Here is a 21,285-nt window from a genome sequence, read left to right as displayed (position 1 = left end):
TGTCTTCAAACTGTATTGGGTATAGCAAAGCCCACTTCATCTCATACCAGCTCGATAGTTCAGTCTGCAGACTGCTCTTCATCACCTAAAGGTCATAGTCTCAGGAATTTTGTGTTTATATTTATTTTGAGGTTTAATTATTCTAGTGTTTAAAGTTTTGGATACCTGTCTGTTTGTGATTCATTGTAATTTTGTTGTTGCTCCAATTTCTGTAATGAAGTGTGATTTTCTTTGTAAGCAGTTTGTTTTTCGGGTCATGATTTCATTATTTTTTAGTATGTTGAGCTTTGGTTTTATTGCTCTGGTAGTTTTCACAGAGTTGTGAACGCCTGTTTATGATTTGCTGTTGTAGAGTTTAGAAATGTTGGTCTTTATTTAGCTCCAGTTTCCTTTTTTTTGTCTCTGTCTTTGAGTGTTCCTTTGGGTCTGTCTTTACACGCAAGTCCTTGTCTCTGCATTTTAATGTAGCCAGATGGGCTACTCGCCTTCCGTTTTTTTTCTTCTCTCATTCTCTCTCTCTCTCGCTCGCTCTACCACCCTCGCTCTCTTTCCGCTGCACTCGCTCCTTGTATCAGGTGATTGGGTTAATTGGGAACCCACCTGCACATTGATTGCAGGGTGGCGCTAGCCTGTATAAAGCTAAGCCGATGTCTTGTTGGATTAATTCCTCCCGAGCTTCTGGTACGATACAGCAGTAAATGCTGGCGTACTGCGACGGACTGATCAGCAAGAGCCGATTATATGACAGCTACAGGTATGCTCTCGCTTAACCTCAGATTCCCTCCGAATACTGGAATTGGTGTTAATATCCTTTTCCGGCCTGTTGTAGCGCAGCAGTCTGTTTAATTCTGCCATTGCGGAGAGAGGTGTTCGTGGTATCTCCACCAATGAGAGTATAGTGCCTCCGGTCCTGGGGTAAGCCGTTAGAACTACTTTTATTAGCATTCATAGCTATAAGAGTTTAAGGTTACATTTATCTGTTTCAGGGTTCACTGCTGTACTCACCTCTCCATGGTAAATTGTCCAACCTAAATTGGAAGAGTGGACTGCCTTCTCAGCTGCTGTTGTGAACTCCTCCTTGGTGGAGTCTGCTGTCTTGTCTTGTTTTGTCTTATCTTGTTTTTATTAAGTAGGCTTACCTTTTTTGGGTTCGCCTGGTGTTTTATTTTACCCTGGACTGTTGCTCGTACCCATACTTCTGTGATCGGGCTGAAGTGATTCTCTGCCCGAGTGTCGTGCTGGGACTCTAAATCGCCTGAGTGGCCGGTCTCAGCCGGTGGGGAGCCAGACCGGCCTACGCCTGAGAATAATTATTACCAGCACGAGTGGTAGTTTGACCCGTGGGGAATAAGCCTTTCCCGTGTGTGTGTGTGTGTGTGTGATTTCTTTTATTAAAGTTATTAAAGTGTGTTTTAGTCTTTTTATGATTTGTAGCGAGCCTGACGCTCAGCGTCCTTTTATTCTTTTAACATACTTTTCTGTGTTTTATTTCAGTGAAGGAGGACGAGCCAGTGGCCCTCAGGTGGTGGGTCGTTTTCACACTTTCTTTTGTACAGCACTGGGTGGTCTGCAGTGATTCTTGTGGTGTGATTTTCTTTTGGTTCCACGGCTGCTGGTAAGTCCAAGTTCCACGATTGTTTATTTTTACTGTAGGACACTGTCAATAATGACGCTACATCTTGACTTTTAATATTTTATTTATAAAATATTATTTATAATATTTTATTCATTTCTATAAATAAAACTGTTTTAATATTGGAAGCCAACCTGCCTCAGTGTGCATCCTTGAATCTGTGCGGTCTTCTTTTATTCCTTTTATTTATTTTTCTTAAATATATTTCCTGGGGGTGTAATTCCCCTAGGTGGCGTTGTCACGTTTATTTATTTTGTTCATAACCCCGCCGACCACTTGGTCACATACTTGGCGTTGTCGACAGGATGCACATTTGAGGTAGATGTTTGGTCTTGTAAATTGTTTTATTTTTTTTGCAAAGATCCTAGTTCACCTGTTTGAAGGCTCTATTTGTTTTAGAGTGTGATTATAGACAAGACAGCAGTATCCAGGTAGAAGGAAGAGTAATAGGATTTTAGCACCTTGCTGATTTAATTTTCTCCTTTTTTTTGGGTCAAAATTTATTATGGAGGAAGAATTGCAGCAACTTAGAGACTTGGTAGCGCAGTTAAGGGCAGATAATGAGCAATTGCGCCGGGATGGGAGCGCTGTGCTCGAGTCTGGTGGTGGGGCCGCGTCATCCTCTTTCGTACCAGCTGGTTGCATACCAAATGTTGGTAGCCAGGCCGCCGTTACAGAGCGTCTGGTGGTGGTGCCTAGGGACCGTAAATGTCCCATGTTCAATGGTAGAACAGGCATCAATATAGCTGAATGGGTCGAAGAGGTTCAAGCATGTATGCGTGCCCGGCACCCGTCTGTTGCTGATCAAGCTTTCTTTATTTTTGACCATTTAGAGGGAGAAGCAAGGGAGGAGATCAAATTTCGCCCTAATTTAGAGCGAGGGGATCCTGCTCGGGTGTTGACCATTTTAAAGGAACTGTATGGCAATGCGCAGTCCTATGTCACTCCGCAGCAGGCTTTCTTTTTGAGGAGACAGCGGGAGGGAGAGACTTTGCAGGAGTTTTCCTTAGCGCTAATGGCTCTGATGGAGCAAGTAAAACAAAGTGCACCTGATGGTATGCGTAACGCAGAGGTGTTGCTCCGAGACCAATTTGTAGAACATGTTGTTGATAGTGGTCTCCGCAGAGAGCTTAAACAATACGTTCGCCGTGTGCCTACTGCCACCTTGTTAGAGGTGCGCGGGGAAGCAATTAGATGGGAAAGAGAAGGGTTTTCAGGCGGTGTTCGCGACCGTGGCTATTCTCAACCATCGGCATATGGTTTTCAGTGTGGAGTGCACACTAGCCCTAGGTTCGCTCCTGTTGGTACACCCGAGTCCGAGTGGCGTGAGCTAAAGGAACTCCTAAAGCGCCAACAAGAGCAGTTAAATCAGCTCACTGAGACAGTGGTTTCTTTACAGAACCCCCGAAGAAGTGTTCGGCCTTCACGGGCTGGCTCGGTGATTTGTCGCCGGTGTCAGCAGCCAGGACACTTTGCTAGGGAGTGCACTGGGGAGCGGGCTTCACGCCGCCCTAGAGCAGGTTCTGATTCAGGCCCTCCTTATGCCGCAGTTGGCAATCACCTTCCCGCTACCCAGTCGGAAAACTAACGCCATCTGAGCTGCAGAGTCACAGTTCAGGTGGGGAGTTCACTGGCTCACAGAAAGATAGGATTGGCAGGCTAATTTCATCGTGTCCAAAGATGGATGTGCTTATTAGTGGGGTAACTGTCCCTTGTTTGGTGGATACTGGGTCCATGGTTTCCACCATCACAGAAAGTTTCTTTTTGGCACATTTTGCCCCTTGGGGACAAGAACGCCTTCAGTCATGCCATTGGCTACAGCTTCGGGCTGCCAATGGGCTTGCCATCCCTTACATTGGCTATTTGGAGCTCAGTGTACTCCTGTGTGGCAAGGAAATGCCCTCTTGTGGAATCCTTATAGTGAAGGACCCTCCTGGGGCTACGCCCTCTGTCCCTGGCATCTTAGGAATGAACGTAATCCGCCGCTGTTATCAAGAACTGTTTGGGGCTTTCGGTGGCTCCTTGTTTAATTCTCCTTCTGTGTCACAGGCACTGAGACCAGTTTTGGAGGCCTTACATCAGTGTCACCAGTCTGCAGCCCAAGCCCCAGAGGACCCTGTCGGTACCGTTAAGGTACAGGGCCCGCGGGCCGTGCGGATACCTGGTGGTGTTATGCAGCTGGTGGCCACTACTTGTTCTCAGCAGTTGTCAGGTCAGGCTGTGCTTTTTGAACCTTCTGAGTCCGGGTTGCCAGTTGGGTTGCTGGCCTCTCCATGTTTGGTCCAGGTGGATAAGGGCGTTGCCTACATCCCAGTCACCAATGTAGGGACAGCGGAAGCTGTTCTCCACCCGCGGACCCGTTTGGGAGTGATAAGCAAAGCTACTGTTGTTAGCCTCCCTGCCGGTGTTAGCGAGGAACACTCTTTTCCCGTTACCGTTTCCTCCCATACACAGCAGCCCTGCTCAAGAGATGGTGGATACGATTGACCTGTCTGCTCTCGCTGAGTCAGAGCAACACGAGGTACGGTTACTTTTGCGGAAGTACCGCTCTGTTTTCTCCACTTATGAGGGAGACTTGGGCTGCACAAACCTCATTTCGCACGACATACCGCTGCTCGATGACGCACCTGTCCGGCAGAGGTACAGGCGAATTCCTCCTTCTGATTATGAGGCTGTCAGGGCTCATATCAACCAGCTACTGGAGGCCCAGGTAATTAGGGAAAGTAGCAGTCCTTATGCCTCTCCCATCGTGTTGGTCCGCAAGAAGGATGGAAGCCTCCGTCTGTGTGTTGACTATCGTTTGCTGAATAGCAAAACAAGGAAGGACGCCTTCCCCTTACCTCGCATCGAGGAAAGTCTGGATGCCCTAGCTGGCGCACGCTGGTTTTCTACCATCGACCTGGCCAGCGGGTACAACCAGGTGCCAGTTTCTGAGCAGGATAAGCCCAAGACCGCTTTTTGCACACCGTTTGGCCTGTTCGAGTGGAATCGTATGCCATTCGGGCTGTGCAATGCTCCTGGTACCTTCCAGCGCCTAATGCAGAGGATGTTCGGGGATCAGCAGTGCCAGTCATTACTGCTGTACCTAGACGACATCATTGTGTTCTCCTCGTCTGTCTCTCAGCACCTGCAATGGCTAGAGATGGTGATGGCAAGGCTGCAGCAACAGGGGCTCAAGGCTAAGTTAGAAAAGTGTGCCTTTTTCCAGCAGAAGGTTAACTACTTGGGCCATGTAATGTCCTGTGAGGGTGTCTCGACCGATCCAGCCAAGGTTGACGCAGTAGCCAAATGGCAGTGTCCTCGTTCCGTGTCAGAGTTGCGATCCTTTTTGGGTTTCGCCAGCTATTACCGGCGCTTTGTGGAGGGGTTTGCCGCATTGGCGGCTCCCCTGCATCAAGTGGTGGCTAAATCGGCTGGCACAAAAACAAAGAAGGGCTCGGGACAGAGTTTGAGTGCTATTTGGACCCCTCAGTGTGAGGAGAGCTTTGAGGCCCTGAAAGCAAAGCTTGTGTCTGCACCTGTGCTAGCATATGCTGACTTTACGCGCCCATTTATCTTGGAGATTGACGCCAGCCACAGTGGTTTAGGTGCAGTTCTCTCCCAAGATGTAGAAGGTGTCGTTAGGCCAGTGGCTTATGCTAGTCGAGGTCTTCGGCCACATGAGCGCAATATGGACAATTACAGCTCCATGAAGCTGGAGTTTCTTGCACTCAAGTGGGCCATGGCCGAGAAGTTCCGGGAGTACCTGCTGGGGCAGAAGTGTGTGGTTTACACCGATAACAATCCACTCAGTTACCTCTCTTCAGCTAAGCTGGGTGCCACCGAGCAGAGGTGGGCCTCCCAGCTGGCGGCATTCGATTTTGAGATCAAGTATCGCTCAGGCCGCAGTAATAGGAATGCTGATGCTCTCTCTCGACAGTATGAGACGAGCTCCAGCTTGGCCGAGGGTGTGTTGCCTGGGACTTGTGTCCCGACTTCACTTCAGCAGGCTCAGTGTCCAGCCATTTTGCCCTCCGTTACTCAGTTGGAGATTGGGGCCTTTCCATCTCACTCCCTGGAGGATATTCGTGCTTTGCAGGAGGCTGACCCCCTCCTCAACGATTTCTTGGTATACTAGAGGAGGCACACCCCGCCCTCTTCGGAGGAAAGGAGTCAGGTCCCCAAACCAGTCATGGTTCTGCTGCGTCAGTGGGATCGTCTGGTGGAGAAGGATGGCATCCTTTTTCGCCGTATTTTGCGTCCAGGTGGAGGTGAGGAAGCCCTCCAACTTGTTCTCCCAGAGGCTCTGAAGCCTGAGACCTTGAGGCAGCTGCACCAGGACCATGGGCACCAAGGTATTGAGCGTACCACTGAACTGGTCAGGCAGCGTTGCTATTGGCCCGGGATGTCCTCTGACATCAGGCAATGGGTTCAGCGTTGTGAACGCTGTCAGGTCGCAAAGGACTCAGAGTTGGGGTCTCATAGTTATATGGGTCACCTGTTGGCGTCTAGGCCAAATGAAATTCTGGCCATAGACTTCACGGTGTTGGAACCTTCCCGTAGTGGAGTTGAAAACGTCTTGGTCATGACTGACGTTTTTAGCAAATACACTGTTGCAGTCCCTACCCGGGACCAGCGGGCCTCTACTGTGGCCCAGGCCCTGTTAACAGAGTGGTTTTTTAAGTTTGGTGTTCCAAGCCGCCTCCACTCTGACCAGGGTAGAAATTTTGAGAGTTTGGTGATGCAACAGTTATGCGAGTTGTATCGGGTAGCCAAGTCCCGTACAACCCCTTACCACCCAGCGGGTAATGGGCAGTGCGAACGGTTTAACCGAACCCTCCATAACCTCCTCCGGACTCTGCCATCATCTCGGAAACGCGACTGGGCTGCATGCTTACCGCATGTGCTCTTTTGCTATAATAGCACGCCGCATCAGGGCACTGGAGAGTCACCGTTTTTCTTGATGTTTGGCAGGGATCCTAGGCTGCCTATTGATTTCCTTCTAGGCCGCGTTCAGGACCCAGTGCCTGGAGAGGTACAGGACTGGTGGCCGAGCACCAAGCCAGGTTAATGGTGGCTTTTGAGGGAGCTCGGGCACGGTTGTCGCTGGCCGCTGACCGTCGTAAGGAGCGGCATGACCAGAGAGTCCACCCTGTTCCTTTAAAGGTCGGTCAGCTGGTGTATCTTCGAGATCACAGCGCCCGGGGCCGGCACAAGATCCAGGACCTATGGAGCTCTGTGGTCTATCAGGTGTTGAGGGCACCCCAAGAGAACGGGGCTGTTTATACCATTGCCCCCGCGGGAGACTTGGAGAAGGTTCGACATGTCCATCGTGACATGTTAAAGGCACAGGTCAGCCTAGGGCCGCCTACACCTGGTCCACCGGTTCCACCCCCACCTGTACCCGCTGACTCAGAGCAGACCTCTCTGAGTGACGACGAGTTGTGGCTCCTTGTCCCTGAGGTACCCTCACATCCTGCAGCACCTGTGGTGTCACTTCCCGATGCCTCTAGAGTTCCATCGGTGGAGCTCAGGTCTACTCCCAGTGTGATTGTAGCACCCTCGACCTCTGCTCCCCCAGGTTCTTCCTCAGGCTCTGTTGAACAGTCTGAGGTGAGTGGGCCACATTTGCGGAGAACAGCACGTTCAACAGCTGGTCAGCACTCAAATGTTTATCACTTGCCACGTCCTGTTGAATCTGCGTCAGTTGCTAATGCTCAGCTTGCCATATTCAGGCCATGGTGTTAGGTTCCTTGAGTTATTGTCGGGGCGCCAATACAAAAAAGGGGGGGTAGATGTAGCCAGATGGGCTACTCGCCTTCCGTTTTTTTTCTTCTCTCATTCTCTCTCTCTCTCGCTCGCTCTACCACCCTCGCTCTCTTTCCGCTGCACTCGCTCCTTGTATCAGGTGATTGGGTTAATTGGGAACCCACCTGCACATTGATTGCAGGGTGGCGCTAGCCTGTATAAAGCTAAGCCGATGTCTTGTTGGATTAATTCCTCCCGAGCTTCTGATACGATACAGCAGTAAATGCTGGCGTACTGCGACGGACTGATCAGCAAGAGCCGATTATATGACAGCTACAGGTATGCTCTCGCTTAACCTCAGATTCCCTCCGAATACTGGAATTGGTGTTAATATCCTTTTCCGGCCTGTTGTAGCGCAGCAGTCTGTTTAATTCTGCCATTGCGGAGAGAGGTGTTCGTGGTATCTCCACCAATGAGAGTATAGTGCCTCCGGTCCTGGGGTAAGCCGTTAGAACTACTTTTATTAGCATTCATAGCTATAAGAGTTTAAGGTTACATTTATCTGTTTCAGGGTTCACTGCTGTACTCACCTCTCCATGGTAAATTGTCCAACCTAAATTGGAAGAGTGGACTGCCTTCTCAGCTGCTGTTGTGAACTCCTCCTTGGTGGAGTCTGCTGTCTTGTCTTGTTTTGTCTTATCTTGTTTTTATTAAGTAGGCTTACCTTTTTTGGGTTCGCCTGGTGTTTTATTTTACCCTGGACTGTTGCTCGTACCCATACTTCTGTGATCGGGCTGAAGTGATTCTCTGCCCGAGTGTCGTGCTGGGACTCTAAATCGCCTGGGTGGCCGGTCTCAGCCGGTGGGGAGCCAGACCGGCCTACGCCTGAGAATAATTATTACCAGCACGAGTGGTAGTTTGACCCGTGGGGAATAAGCCTTTCCCGTGTGTGTGTGTGTGTGTGTGTGATTTCTTTTATTAAAGTTATTAAAGTGTGTTTTAGTCTTTTTATGATTTGTAGCGAGCCTGACGCTCAGCGTCCTTTTATTCTTTTAACATACTTTTCTGTGTTTTATTTCAGTGAAGGAGGACGAGCCAGTGGCCCTGGGACCTCAGGTGGTGGGTCGTTTTCACACTTTCTTTTGTACAGCACTGGGTGGTCTGCAGTGATTCTTGTGGTGTGATTTTCTTTTGGTTCCACGGCTGCTGGTAAGTCCAAGTTCCACGATTGTTTATTTTTACTGTAGGACACTGTCAATAATGACGCTACATCTTGACTTTTAATATTTTATTTATAAAATATTATTTATAATATTTTATTCATTTCTATAAATAAAACTGTTTTAATATTGGAAGCCAACCTGCCTCAGTGTGCATCCTTGAATCTGTGCGGTCTTCTTTTATTCCTTTTATTTATTTTTCTTAAATATATTTCCTGGGGGTGTAATTCCCCTAGGTGGCGTTGTCAAGTTTATTTATTTTGTTCATAACCCCGCCGACCACTTGGTCACATTAGGATTTGCCTTCATTTATGTCCTGTTTGAGATTATTCTCCTGTCTGTTGCCACCTGAATTTCAGATTATCGTCATCTGTGTGTATCTGTGTGTATCTGTGTGTATTATATTGTTTTATATTATTGTATTAAAATTTTTCTTTTGGACGTCTATCTATCTATCTATCTATCTATCTATCTATCTGGCACGGCGGTCTATCGTTTCATTCAAGCTCGTGTCCTCTACCAGAGGCCTGGGAACTTGCGGGTCCTGCACAGTATCTTAGCCGTTCCTAGGACTGCGCTCTTCTGGACAGAGATCTCCGATGTTGTTCCTGGGATCTGCTGGAGCCACTTGCCTAGCTTGGGAGTCACCGCACCTAGTGCTCCGATTACCACTGCGACCTATGTTAACTTCATCCTCCACATCTTCTCAAGCTCTTCTCTGAGCCCTTGGTATTTTTCGTGTTTCTTCTTTCTGATGTTGCTGTCATTCAGAACCGCTACATCGATCACTACGGCCGTGCTCTTGTTTGTCTACCACCACTACGTCCGGTTGGTTAGCCATCACCATTTTGTCCGTCTGTATCTGGAAGTCCCACAGGATCTTAGCTCGGTCATTCTCCACCACCCTTGGGGGCATCTCCCATTTTGACCTCGGGACTTCCAGGTTATACTCGGCACAGATGTTCCTGTACACTATGCCGGCCACTTGGTTATGGCAAATTAGAAATAGCTATAAACTTATGTGCTTCACATCAGTTTCATGTTTTTTACTTGGACTATGTTAAACTGCACGGACATTTTAAATAAATTCCATGTACGCCCTGCCTGCTAGCATCTTGCACCCTGCTGTTATCTGCTGGATTGTCTCAGGGGCATCTTTACACAGCCAGCACCTGGGGTCTTTCCTGGTGTGATAGACCCCAGCCTCTATGGATCTTGTGCTCAGAGTTTGTTCCTGTGCTGCCATGATTTGTGCCCCCGTGCTGTCTTTCAGTCCAGCTTTTTCAAGCCATTGATAGGACTTCTGGATATCAGCCACTTCCTCTGTCTGCCAGTGGTACATACCATGCAGGGGCCTGTCCTTCCATACACATATATGTATATTATGAGGAGACTTACCAGTCCACTTCACCATTGTTTTCATTTCTGCAGGTCACACTGCCCTCAGACGTCCAGCAAAGCAGACTGAAGATCAACAGCAGCTCCCACATGACTTCCTGAAATGAACTGTGGTTTAGTTATTTTGAAACATGTGTATGAGCTTCGTTGTTTATGTGATTCTTTCTATATTTAACTGGGAGGTGATGGCAGCATAAGGTTATTATAGAAATGAATGTGACTCTTCCCTTCCTGGTGCACCTGAACCAGCTGACTGACACTCAGATTCATAAAATCACTGTCAAAGTGATAAAGGAGCAAATTGTAACATTGTTATCCTGGCAATCAGTGTTCAAATAAAACAAGCTTTAGACACAGTTGGAAGTTGGAGATGATGTGAACGTTTGAGTGAAGATGAGGCTGAAATTACTTTAAAATTCTAAAAGCATTTAAAGTAACTTCTTAAATGCAGCTGTAGACTGATTGTAATCTAATTACATTTCATGTTAAAATATGTTCACAGATTATGATGTCATTAAATGATCTTAAACAGAATTTGAGAGGACCAGAGTCTTTAATTCAGACTATGAACCTCAAAATATTTCTCACTGAAAATCCCATCAGTCCCAGTGCATTGACCCTGATAAAAGTGACACAGATCCAAAATGGATGACAGACTCAGAACGGAGATCCAGTAATTTCCCAGCTCACTGCATCTGGATCCTCTTTGATATTCAGTCCCAGTGACTTATTATGTCCCAAGATGATCTGCATCAATTATTCTAAATTACACTGAAATATATGATATGATATCTAAAGTATAGCGGACCAACATGTAGACAGCTCCACAAAAAAAATCTTTGGTAATTCTTTTAATATATTTGGATTCTACCAGTTAAATGTGAAATTATGACTGAACTTCGACTATTAACAGTAACTGAAAAAAACATCTCTGCTGTAGCTGTAAGTTAGTCATCATCTTTCAGTGAAGGGTCTGATTAGAAGTTATTAGACGACATTAACAAGGTTAGATCAGAACTTTTCTTCCATCCATTCAGGACATCAAACACAAATGCTGTCTCAGCAGAGCCCATAACAACATCGAAGAATCCACCCACCCCACCCATCTCATTGCTGCCCTCTTGGAAGAGGTTTTGCAGCATCAGGACCAGGAGAGCCAGAATCTGCATTACTTTAATTCACCAAGCTGTCAGACTCTTGAACTCTTAATAACACCCAGCAAGCCCACCGCAACCACTCCCCTCTCCCCTCTCTCGAAAGTGAAACTGCTCCTGCACTGTTTTAAATGTGCTATGTATCTGGAATGGTAATGAATACTAACTATACAATATATTTATTTATAATTTTCTACCGTTTTAAAAAAAATCTATCTATCTATACTGGTGCATGTTCTGAATGACAGTAAAGTAGCTGTGCTATTCTACTCTGTTGAAGCAGAGTCATTCTGATAGCAGAAATCTGAATTTTTCAATTAACATTTGAAACTTCTTCCCAGCAGATAACACTGCAGCTTTCAGACTCAATAATATCAGACCGTAGAAATTCAAAAGGAGATTTTAGGGCTTTATTTTGACTTTGGGGCTCTGTTGTCCATTTGTAACAATCCTGTCAACATTTTCTGCATGCTTCAACATAACCCGAATGCTGCTTTAATGACATTCAGTTCTTATATTTTGTACCACTACAGTGTGTGCGCAATATGAGCTGCACATGTACCTCCCCTTGGATAATATATCAGGAGTCATACATGTAATTGTAAACAAGCTTATATTTGTGTATCATATCAAAGGAAATCAAACCTGTGAGAGTCTACGATGAGTGAAGCTGCTCTTTGTTGAGGATGTTAAAGCTTTAGCTCGAGTGCAGAAAGCAGCTCTTCTCTTCTCTTCTGTCCTGCTCACAGTTTCCTGCACAGCACTGCAGGACTGAATCTAACACAAAAACACACAGCATTGATTTTTGATCAAGTCTTAAACAATGAGGGTCAAAATAAATTGAATGATGCATCTTTCTTTTTAACTGTAGTACATATGACGAGCAGCTTACATTATCATCACTTTCCTACTAGATGTGATCAAAGAGCCTGCTGAGCTGAATCTGCTGAGTCTGCTTGAGCTTGATGGACCCTGCACCTTTCCACCTACCCTGTTTCCTGTTTAATGTGTGATGTCACAAAGCATTAGCATCATATGACTGGAATTCACCAACGGTTTACATCCTCCCACTCTCATCTCCCACGGACATTGTTATTACAAAAATCTGTGAAATAAAATGTTTCATTGATTTTTGCTTCTTTCTTTATTTGTTATCAGCAAGCAGTGAGAGTTTAATAGTCCAATGCTGGTGTGTTTGCCAGTATCAATCAAACAATTGAAACTCCCAAAATAAAGACCTCAAATAGCTTTTCACCAAGATTTGTGCTTTGTGATTTATGGGAATGTGGCTGAAACAGAATCTACGCCATCAATGATGATGCAGCGACTTCATGGACTTAATGGAGAGGCTGAGACTGGAAGCTTGTGATGTGTAATGAGGAATAATGATTCACTGAGATTGAAAAATAATTTGAAATCTTCATTAATTAAAGAAAACAAATCATGAAAGCAACTTAATACAAACTCAAAAAGGCAATTTAAAGCTCCCCAAATCAGATGACACTTAGAAAAATTGCAGTGACCCATGTTCACCCGCTCCCTCCCTGCTGGTTCCAGGTGAACAGGCGGATCATAACCACAGTCAATACTGCCCCAATCATATAACCAGCCACAATATTATCACAAAATCCCTTTAAACATCTCCTTTAAAAATTACAGTTGACAGCATAATAATGTAATTTCATACATTTACAGCATGGAAACACTTTTTTAAATAGATAATTATAGATAAAAATGCTTCTTCAGCAAGTTTTGAGTAAAGAGATCTGAAGTCTTCTACTTTTCAAAGGTTGCAGGGCTGCTTAGAGAGGATCACTGATGCAGAAAAATATTCAAATATGACAATGAGACCAAGGTTTGACTGATTCCTGTTCTGTTGCGTATAAAAGTTATACTATTTTTAAGAGCATTAAATTACATTAAACTAAACTCTGAGATGGACTTCCTGTAAGTCCTCCAGTAAAATAGGGTGGTGGTAGTGTGATGATCTAGGGACTTGCTGTGATAAATGAAACCATGAATTCTGCCCTCTGCCAAAACATCCTGAAGGAGACTGTCCGGCCTTCTGTTCATGATCTCCAGTTGTAGCACATTTGGTTCTGCAGCAGAACAATGATCCAAAACAAACCAGCGAGTCCACCTCTAAATGGCTTAAGAAAACCAAAATGAAGAGTTTGGAGTGGCCAAGTCAAAGTCCTGACCTGAATCTAATTGAGATGCTGTGGCATGACCTTAAAAAGTCGGTTCATGCTTGAAAATAGTCCAATATGGCTGAATTACAACAATTTTGCAAAGATGAGTGGGCCAAAATTCCACCACAACTGTAAAAGACTCACTGCCAGTTATCACACACACTTGATTGCAGTTATTGCTGCTAAGGGTGAAGCAGCCAGTTATTAGGTTTGAGGGCCAATTACTTTGTCACAAAGGGCTATGTAGGTTTGGATTTTTCTCCTTAATCATGAACACCTTCATTAGATGCCAAAAAAAAGAAAGAAAGAAAATCAGGAATGAGGGCAAACACTTTCTCGCCACTGTAGATACAGACATTCAGATGCCATAAAGTGTCAGTGAAAGATGCAAAACAACTGATTAAGAACAAAAGAAGGGCTCAGCACTGTCGCGGGGTGCCGCCGGTGCATCGAGCCACCTGAGGGGCTCTTCAGCTGGTGGGAGAACTGACTCTGCAGGTGGGGGAGAGTTATAGGAGAGGTGGAGGAAGAACTCAACGTGGGTGTCTATTGTCTTGTGTAGTCTGGGGGATGAGTGGATGATGGGGTGGGTGCAGTTTTCTCTGTGGTGGGGTCGGATGGGCTTCCTGGGCTGGGCAGGGCTGCTGAACTGGGCCCTGGTCCGGATGGGCCTAGTGGGTTCCAGAGTGTGGGGGTGCCTACTGGGGTCAGCGGGGGAGCTGGCTCCAGGGAGGGGCCACTTGCCCCTCTCTTCCTTCCCTCCCCATCTCCAGCTGCCTCCCTCTGCCCGCTCCACCACAATCACCCACACATGCAGGGCCTTGGGGTGCAGGTGTCTCACCAGGGTGCAGGAGATGATCCCCCCCTCTGTCCCCTTCTGGCTGCCTGTGCCTCAATTTTATCCCAGAACTTAGACATTCACATTACTCACACTCTCATAACACATACATATCGTTAGCTTCATAGCATAAGTGCCTAAGTCATTGACTTAGTCAAATGACTTAGGCAATTATGCTATGAAGCTAACGATATAGGACCTTGGGGATGGGCACGGTACACGGCATCCAGAAGACCGACAGGGTGTACAACCTCACTTCTGGCGCCGTTGCCCACCTCTCAATTTTAACCTCCTAGGACCTGGCGTCCACATATCTGGACATCACATTTTGGGTTGTCTAGACCAAAATACTCAATTTTGCTCTACAACTGCCTGATATCCACTCACGAGGACATTATACTGCCTCTGTTTCATCAAAATTTAAAACAAATATCCTCATACGTGGCTCTCATTTTTCTTAGGAACAAAAATCAGGTAAAAAAAAAATCTGGTGATTCTTTGTTTTTACATTCATCGGGTCCCAATATGCCCAAATATCAAAGAGAAATTAAAAATGCATGCCATGGAAGATTTTGGGTATTAGGAGGTTAAATACACATATACTTTGAGGGCTATCAGGAGGGGCTATGCGCTTACCTGCTGCTCTCTGGCAGGTAGCTCCATGCCCTCCTGGGTTTTAAATGCACCTTAGAACACACATGCATCAACACTACATATGAGAGGGCGGAGGGAGGTTTGGAGTCTTCACACACCCCGTTCTCTGTTGCCTGTTGGGACGGGGGGCAGGGAGGAGTTAGGGTACCAGAACTTGTTTTGGTCTCTTCTGAAGGGGAATTGAGGCATGCTGTGTAAGAGCCAGACCCCATAATTGTTTTTTTGAACCATCAGAACCCCTGTGAACCGGAACAGTTACACAGCTGGTCATTAAACAGTAGAATGGATACCCATTCATCAAATACTTTAGTCCTTGCTAGCCCACTCATGGATGACTCAACCAGTCAACAGACTTTGTTTCTAGTATTGTCCCTAAATTCATGCGCAGATGGCATGGAGTGGAGTGTGATGAGGACCCAAATGCAGGGCCCAAAATGTAGTCTTAACAAAAGGCCAGCTGTTTATTGGCGGAGCACAAACAAGGAAAGTGAAAATGAAGATAACGATAAATAAACTGAGTAAAAACCAAACAATGGGGAAAATAAAACCCCAAAAAACCTGTAACATGGATGTCACGGCCAGGTGGCCAGTGTGTTGTAGTCATTCTCGTTTGGCTCTCAGCAAAGGCGGTCGCACTTTTTCTCCTCTCCTCTCCCTTATCTTCCCTGCTTAGCTCCTCATGTCCTTGTCTTGTCTTGTGTTTTTTATTACTTTTCCCTGGAACATTCTCTCACAGTCTGTTCTCTAAAACCTAAAAGAATTATGGATTGAATCAACTGGTCCCTAAATGCAATTGACACCCCTTTCTCAACGAGAAGTTTGGGCTTGGGTGAGCCTGAGTGCTGAAGATATCTACCTATTCGGAACCATGGTAACAGGGTTCTGGCGGATCGGAGCTGGCCTGTCCCTGACTTATCGAAGAATTAAGAAAGCGGAACCAGCTGTTCAAACCCCCACAAAGCTGCCCGCTGGGATTGGAATGATGGGAGAGGCGTGTTTCTCAAAATGGGCTCATTGAGTGCAGCACAGATAAGATCTTGGAGAGGCTACGGATGCTGTGAATACTCAGAATAAGATCTCTGACTGCAGAATGGATACATCTCGGAAGGGCTAGCTCGGAATAAGATCTCTGGGCGCAAATTGGATGACATCTCGGGGAGGCACACTGCCGTGAGTTCTCAGAAATCGGCTCCTTGAGCACAAGAAATGACAACATCCCCCCGTTCTCTGTTGCCTGTTGGGACGGGGGGCAGGGAGGAGGAGTTGGCCGTCCGATTGGGGTCTGGAATGTGGGGCCTCCCTGCTGCTGTGGAGTCGGGGCGGTCTGCTTTTCTCCACCTCAGGGAAGAGGGTAACACTACCTGGGTCTGGGTGCAGTTTCCCCCTCTAGGGGCAAGGGTACCCAGACCTGGGGTACAGAGTACGCTTGGGGAGTGTGATTGTGTGTACAGTGTCTATTTATGTCTGTCTCCACGTTGGGTGAGTGCTGAGTAATTGCATATGAGAGCATGAGGGTGGGAATGGATGTTTGTATCTGTGTGTGCCTGTTTGTCTGTGTCTATATGTCAGGTCGGGTATCAGACGCCACCTCTCTAAGGACATCCCAGGCCCTCCAAGGTATGGAGGCCTATCTTCCCCCACCACTCCCCCTGTCAGTGGCAGACGCCCTCAGACATCGGTGCATTGGTGGTTCTTGGTGTCCGGGGATGGGCATTCAGGTACGCTCCGGCTCAGTCCTAGTGGCTGCTTGATGGGGTCTGGAGCCTTGGGCTCGCTCAGGCCCCTTCGGGGGGTGGGGTGCCCTCAGCCTCTCGGCCTGGAGCTCGGTCACTCTGGCACAGCTGGCTGCCGGCGGACCTCACAGGCACGTCACTGCAACCCCCCCGGCTTCTGCTCCGCCGCTGCTGATTGACCCCACATCTGGGGCTCTCCTCAGCTCTTTCCGGGAGAGTGGCACGGTTGCCCCTCCGTTGGTCTTCCTTGGTGTCTTATGCTCTGAGGGTTTCTGGATGTCTGGAGCCTGGATCTCATCCATACCTGCTTCATGTCCTGGAGGACGGGGCTATGGCTCCCCACACCCTCAAAAGGGGAGCCATAGCCCCGCTTGTATTCAAAAGGTTCCTTACATAAAGGAACCTTTTGAATACAAGTGCGCTCATGCTCACAGGGGTACACATGGGGACTCACAGACAAACTACAACCTTTTTGCCTCCTGCCTCAAAGAACACTGTGCGCTGTTGATATTACATGCTGCACAATACTATTCAATATTTAGTATAGGGCTGGGCTATATCATACCGTTCACGGTAATACCGGTGTAATTTTGGGCAACGATAGGAAAATGAAATATCGCGATAGAACATGGGTAAAACGCGCATGCGCAGTGCCTATGTTTACATACGCACATGGCGGCGATGCAGAATGAGAAGAGCGAAAGTGGATCGTTAAATGAAACGGATGAACCAGAATTGGTTTGTAAAAAGGCTGCAGCTTCAGTGGTGTGGAACTGGTTTAGCTTTCGTCCGTCAGATACACAACAAAGCACTATTTTTGGTAGAGCATGCTAGCGGGCCGTCGTTATTACTGTGTTGTTTGGAAAATATGGCACACTTAAAATCAATCCTTTGATTTTTCTGAAAATCGACAGTGCCTCTTATAATCCCGTGTGCCTTATGTATGAATTCTGGCTGTGTTTACTGACCTCGAAACGATTTTATGTCGTACACGGCGCTCGAAAATCTGTCAAATGTTTTAGTACGACTTTGCTAAGCTACGAACCCGCATTGCTTGATGCATTGTCGGAGCATTACGGCTATCGTAGGCAGGAGCCTCGCGGAGTGATACATACCGTGCTTCAACATAATATTACCGTATTGTGTGTGTATAACCTCTTTTTAAGTTTTGTGGATATTATACATGGTTATGCTGAGGATCTGTCGGCCAGTTTCCACTGGAAATGCCTTTTGGTTAAACTGTCAGCAAGGAATTTGCACTGTTACATTTTTATACAACTTTAATGCACATAAAAAACAGCTGCTTGTTTAAGTGAAAATACATTGATGGGTTTTTTTGCATATCGCCCTGCTCTAATTTAGTATTTACTGTTATATTCACATAGATTATCGCAATGATGTTGTTTATCATATTGCTCTCTTTTTTTGCTTGTTTTCTCTTTTTTCTTTCTCAACAGGTGATCCAGGTGATTGATATATGTATTTTTTGTCTGTTTGTTTTGTTGGTTTTTGTTTTTTGCCCTTTATCACCATTCCTCTTCCCCGCTGTTTTTCTTTCCCTGCCTCTATTTCTTTCTCCCTTCCCCCCCCAGTCATGTCTGTCCCGTATTTAGTGAGTGAAAATGAAATAAAATAAACAATAAAAAAATGTGAATCAAATTGACCATTATGGCAAGGCTGGGATGGTCCATTTGGTAAAGTAAATCCGTTAGGCATCTTTCTTCGCCTTTAGACAACAATTCTGATGGCAAAAGAGCAAAACGGGACAGATAAAAAAAAATAAAATAAAAAAAAAAGAAATCCTGGATTCTCCAAAGTGTTCACCTGCTTACCAAATTGGCCATAAAAAAAGATAAGTATAAATTAGTTTCTCTTTGAAATTTTACTATGTTAAAATATTTGGAATTATTTTGACACTGAACACTGAACAAAATTAGATTTTTTTTTTTTTTTTGAAAAACACATTCCTCATATCTGGGCTGGAGCCTATCCATGCTGTCATAGGGGAAGAGGGGCGGTACACCATGGACCCTCGACAGTTGTAGGGCTAACACACAGACAACCAACCACACTGAGACTGTATTTGCTCCCTCATGCAGTGGCGTGTCCAGCGGGGTGGCCTGGGGGGGCACAGGCCACCCCCCCAACCAGACTGGCCACCCCAGGTGCCACCCCAAAGGCAAAACAATAAAATTCAATCAAATATCAAATGTACGATTATATTTTCACGGTGAAGCTCAGATATCCGAGTGTAAGTGAATGCAGCATCGGCTTCTGCGCTATGTGTATCACGTTAGCAAAGGTAGGAGAGCCAAGCAGAAAGACGGCACTGCAGGAAACAATTTTTCGGTGAAAGAAAATGAGGACAGAATAAATGTCCCGGTAAGTAATATTAAGTTTGTTGAGTTTAGTAAACTTCCGTGAAATTAGAATACCAAGGAAAAAATAACACTTAAAGAATTATTGCAGCCGTGGAGTATATCACACAGTATGCTACTGAGGGGAGCTAACATAAGAGTTATGAGTTATAAGATATAATCTAAGTCGTAACATTGCTGTATGGAGCTGCAGATTTGGTTGCAGGCTAACATAGCTGGACTGGCCATCGGGCATACCGGGCATATGCCCGGTGACTTATTTTTTTTGTAATGGCATGAACAATGAGAGGTGGTGGATTGGCCAGATGCAGGTCGATGTGTAAAAATAACTCAGTTGTTTGGTGGTGGCTATGGCGGGGCTTCCACAGAGGCAACAGGTGGATGAGGGAAGGGGAGGCAGGAGGAGAGACCCGAGGAGGCCGCCAGTCCGAGTGTCAGGTGAACTGAACTTCAGGTAAGAAGTTATGACCTGCAGTCTATCTGGGTCAGATATAAACCAAGTTTAGGTGGAGTTTATTTTCGTTGTGCTGACTTTTTACCGTCAGTTGCAATAACTCGTACTGCGTTCTAGCCAGTTTGACAGAGTTTTTATACAGCTGGGTGGGTGCTATGATGTTACTGATAGTGAACTTTATTTTATTCATAAGGTTAGTTAGTAGAGTTGCCAACGGCTCCTTAAAAAAATGGAATGGTCCCTCATTCAGAGAAAATATTACACGTTTCGTATTGAGCTGAGAAGAGACGCAGTTTGTCCCAGACTTTCGCTATAATGAAAAAAAGACACAAAGCTGGAGTTATTCTGTCTTTATGCTGCACAGCTGCCTCTTCTTCTCTCATTCTCTCCCCCTCCCTCTCCTGTTGCTACTTCAATCATGAAACTGATCAATGATCAGCTGATCGGCTTTTCTCTCTTGTTTGTCGCCCACTTTGCACCAGAAAGAGGAAACCAGCGGATGTCGCGCTAAACAACAGCAGCACGTTTAAGCTTGATCAGCTGTTGTTAGAATTTATTTAATATTAATTTCTAGTATCAGCTGATGTTTGCTGGAGCCACAGCTGTAAAGCTGCTGGTCATGATGTTGGTTTGGATATGTGGTGAGAGGGAAACATGAAGATGAAACCAGGAGATGTCCTTACTGAATCATCAGAGCTGTGATGGAGAAACAGGTTTACCTTTTAGGTGACATGAATGAGTTGAAGGGAAGTTATGAACTGTTTCTGAGAGACAAATAACACCAGGATCCTTTTCTAAGCAGCTGACAGCTGATAGCTGTGCAGGGGCGGATCTAGGAAAGTGTTGCCAGGGGGCCAGGTAGGGCATTAACAGGGAAAGGTGGGCACAAAGAAATACTTTTCTTTCTTATTCTCATTTAAAATACCTAGTTTTTATTAAATAATTATCTAAATCTTACAACCAAAGTTTTTATCTGACGTAAAATGTATAGAAATCATACATATACCAACAAGACAGTGTACATCACTGTCACAACAGCATTTGTTTTCATTCAAAGTCTTTATGGCTTTAATACCTGGTGGGCCGGTCTCTAGTCAAAATGCCCGATTTTCTGTCCCAGTCCAGCCCTGCAGGTTAATACTGGCAGTGTCACCATGCCAGCTGACTGTATTTCATCATCAGCCAGTGTTGTTCTTTATCAATATTACCAAAGTTTACCATAAGGCAGCATAGAAAGTATTTACTTGCTTTCAGGTTTTATTCAAATATTAGTCTTTTCAGTTGTTTCTCCACTTTTTTCCTGTTTCAAAACCAAACACCAGTTTGTGAGAAGATTATCTTCTTTTTTTAACAGGCAGATAAAGTTTTACATTGGAACTGGCTAATTTGTCAATTGTTTGTTACAAATGTTCGTATTTTAATTTTCAAAAATGTTTTTGCCCAAAACATATGTGCACTATATGTCAGTAAAAATACTATGCAAATATTGATGTCCTTGAATGCTGAGTAAACACTGACAAAGCACTGATTGTATCTCTTGTACTTTATCAACGCAGTATCTAAAAACTTTGCACCGTAGTGGTTGAAATCTCATTCTAATAAGAGTTAAAAGCGCATTCGGTTATTAGGTTTATAGGGTTACTGAATTATGGTTAACAGTTGGTAGAATTATTTTTACAACAACAACAACAATCTTTATTTATAGAGCACATTTAAAAGCCTTGGGCATACCAAAGTGCTTTACATAAAACAATAAAAAATAAAACAGTTCACACATTAACATCAAATTCATAAAAGTAACGGATTATGTTCACAGATAAAAGCCACCAATAAGAGTAAACTGCAGCACATAGGTTATAGCAAGGTAAGACTGTACCACCATGATAAAAGACACCAATAATGGA

At 45.4% G+C, this 21,285-nt stretch overlaps 1 protein-coding gene, 1 long non-coding RNA gene and 1 pseudogene across 6 annotated transcripts in view; 2 read left to right on the top strand and 1 right to left on the bottom strand.

Moving 5' to 3' along the window:
• The window catches only part of LOC309712236 (deoxyribonuclease-2-beta-like), a 30,922-nt pseudogene that overhangs the window by 3,953 nt on the left and 5,684 nt on the right, over positions 1 to 21,285 (bottom strand). Inside the window, exons 6-7 of the transcript XR_014280661.1 lie at positions 11,778 to 11,909; positions 9,979 to 10,076 (exon numbers count right to left, since the gene is read on the bottom strand). The product of XR_014280661.1 is annotated as a deoxyribonuclease-2-beta-like (transcript). The remainder of the gene's footprint in view (positions 1 to 9,978; positions 10,077 to 11,777; positions 11,910 to 21,285) is intronic.
• LOC309712247 (uncharacterized protein) lies at positions 471 to 3,700 on the top strand. 3 transcript variants are annotated; one of them, XR_014278212.1, is made up of 3 exons: positions 471 to 754; positions 830 to 915; positions 987 to 1,480. XR_014278212.1 is itself a non-coding variant. In XM_082542912.1 (3 exons), exon 3 carries the CDS (start codon positions 2,139 to 2,141, stop codon positions 3,219 to 3,221), a length of 1,083 nt encoding a protein of 360 aa, XP_082399038.1. In that variant the 5' UTR covers positions 471 to 754; positions 835 to 915; positions 1,495 to 2,138; the 3' UTR covers positions 3,222 to 3,700. The 3 variants fall into 3 exon arrangements, 2 of the variants coding, with proteins under 2 accessions (XP_082399038.1, XP_082399037.1); XM_082542912.1 differs by lacking the exon at positions 987 to 1,480 and adding an exon at positions 1,495 to 3,700 and having other exon boundaries at positions 835 to 915; XM_082542911.1 differs by lacking the exon at positions 987 to 1,480 and adding an exon at positions 1,495 to 3,700.
• LOC309712254 lies at positions 7,601 to 8,862 on the top strand. 2 transcript variants are annotated; one of them, XR_014278215.1, is made up of 4 exons: positions 7,601 to 7,699; positions 7,775 to 7,860; positions 7,932 to 8,273; positions 8,442 to 8,862. It is a non-coding gene; the product is annotated as an uncharacterized lncRNA (long non-coding RNA). The 2 variants fall into 2 exon arrangements; XR_014278216.1 differs by having other exon boundaries at positions 7,932 to 8,305; positions 8,447 to 8,862.

The sequence above is a fragment of the Aulonocara stuartgranti genome, assembly GCF_965226115.1.
Source record: "Aulonocara stuartgranti genome assembly, chromosome: 7".
Lineage (NCBI taxonomy): Eukaryota > Metazoa > Chordata > Actinopteri > Cichliformes > Cichlidae > Aulonocara > Aulonocara stuartgranti.
Note: the sequence above shows the minus strand (reverse complement) of the source record. Positions and strands in the feature narration are given on the sequence as shown.

What these genes read in the sequence shown, in the direction of transcription:
- LOC309712247 (XM_082542912.1), top strand. Translation starts at nt 2,139, where the DNA reads ATGGAGGAAGAATTGCAGCAACTTAGAGACTTGGTAGCGCAGTTAAGG.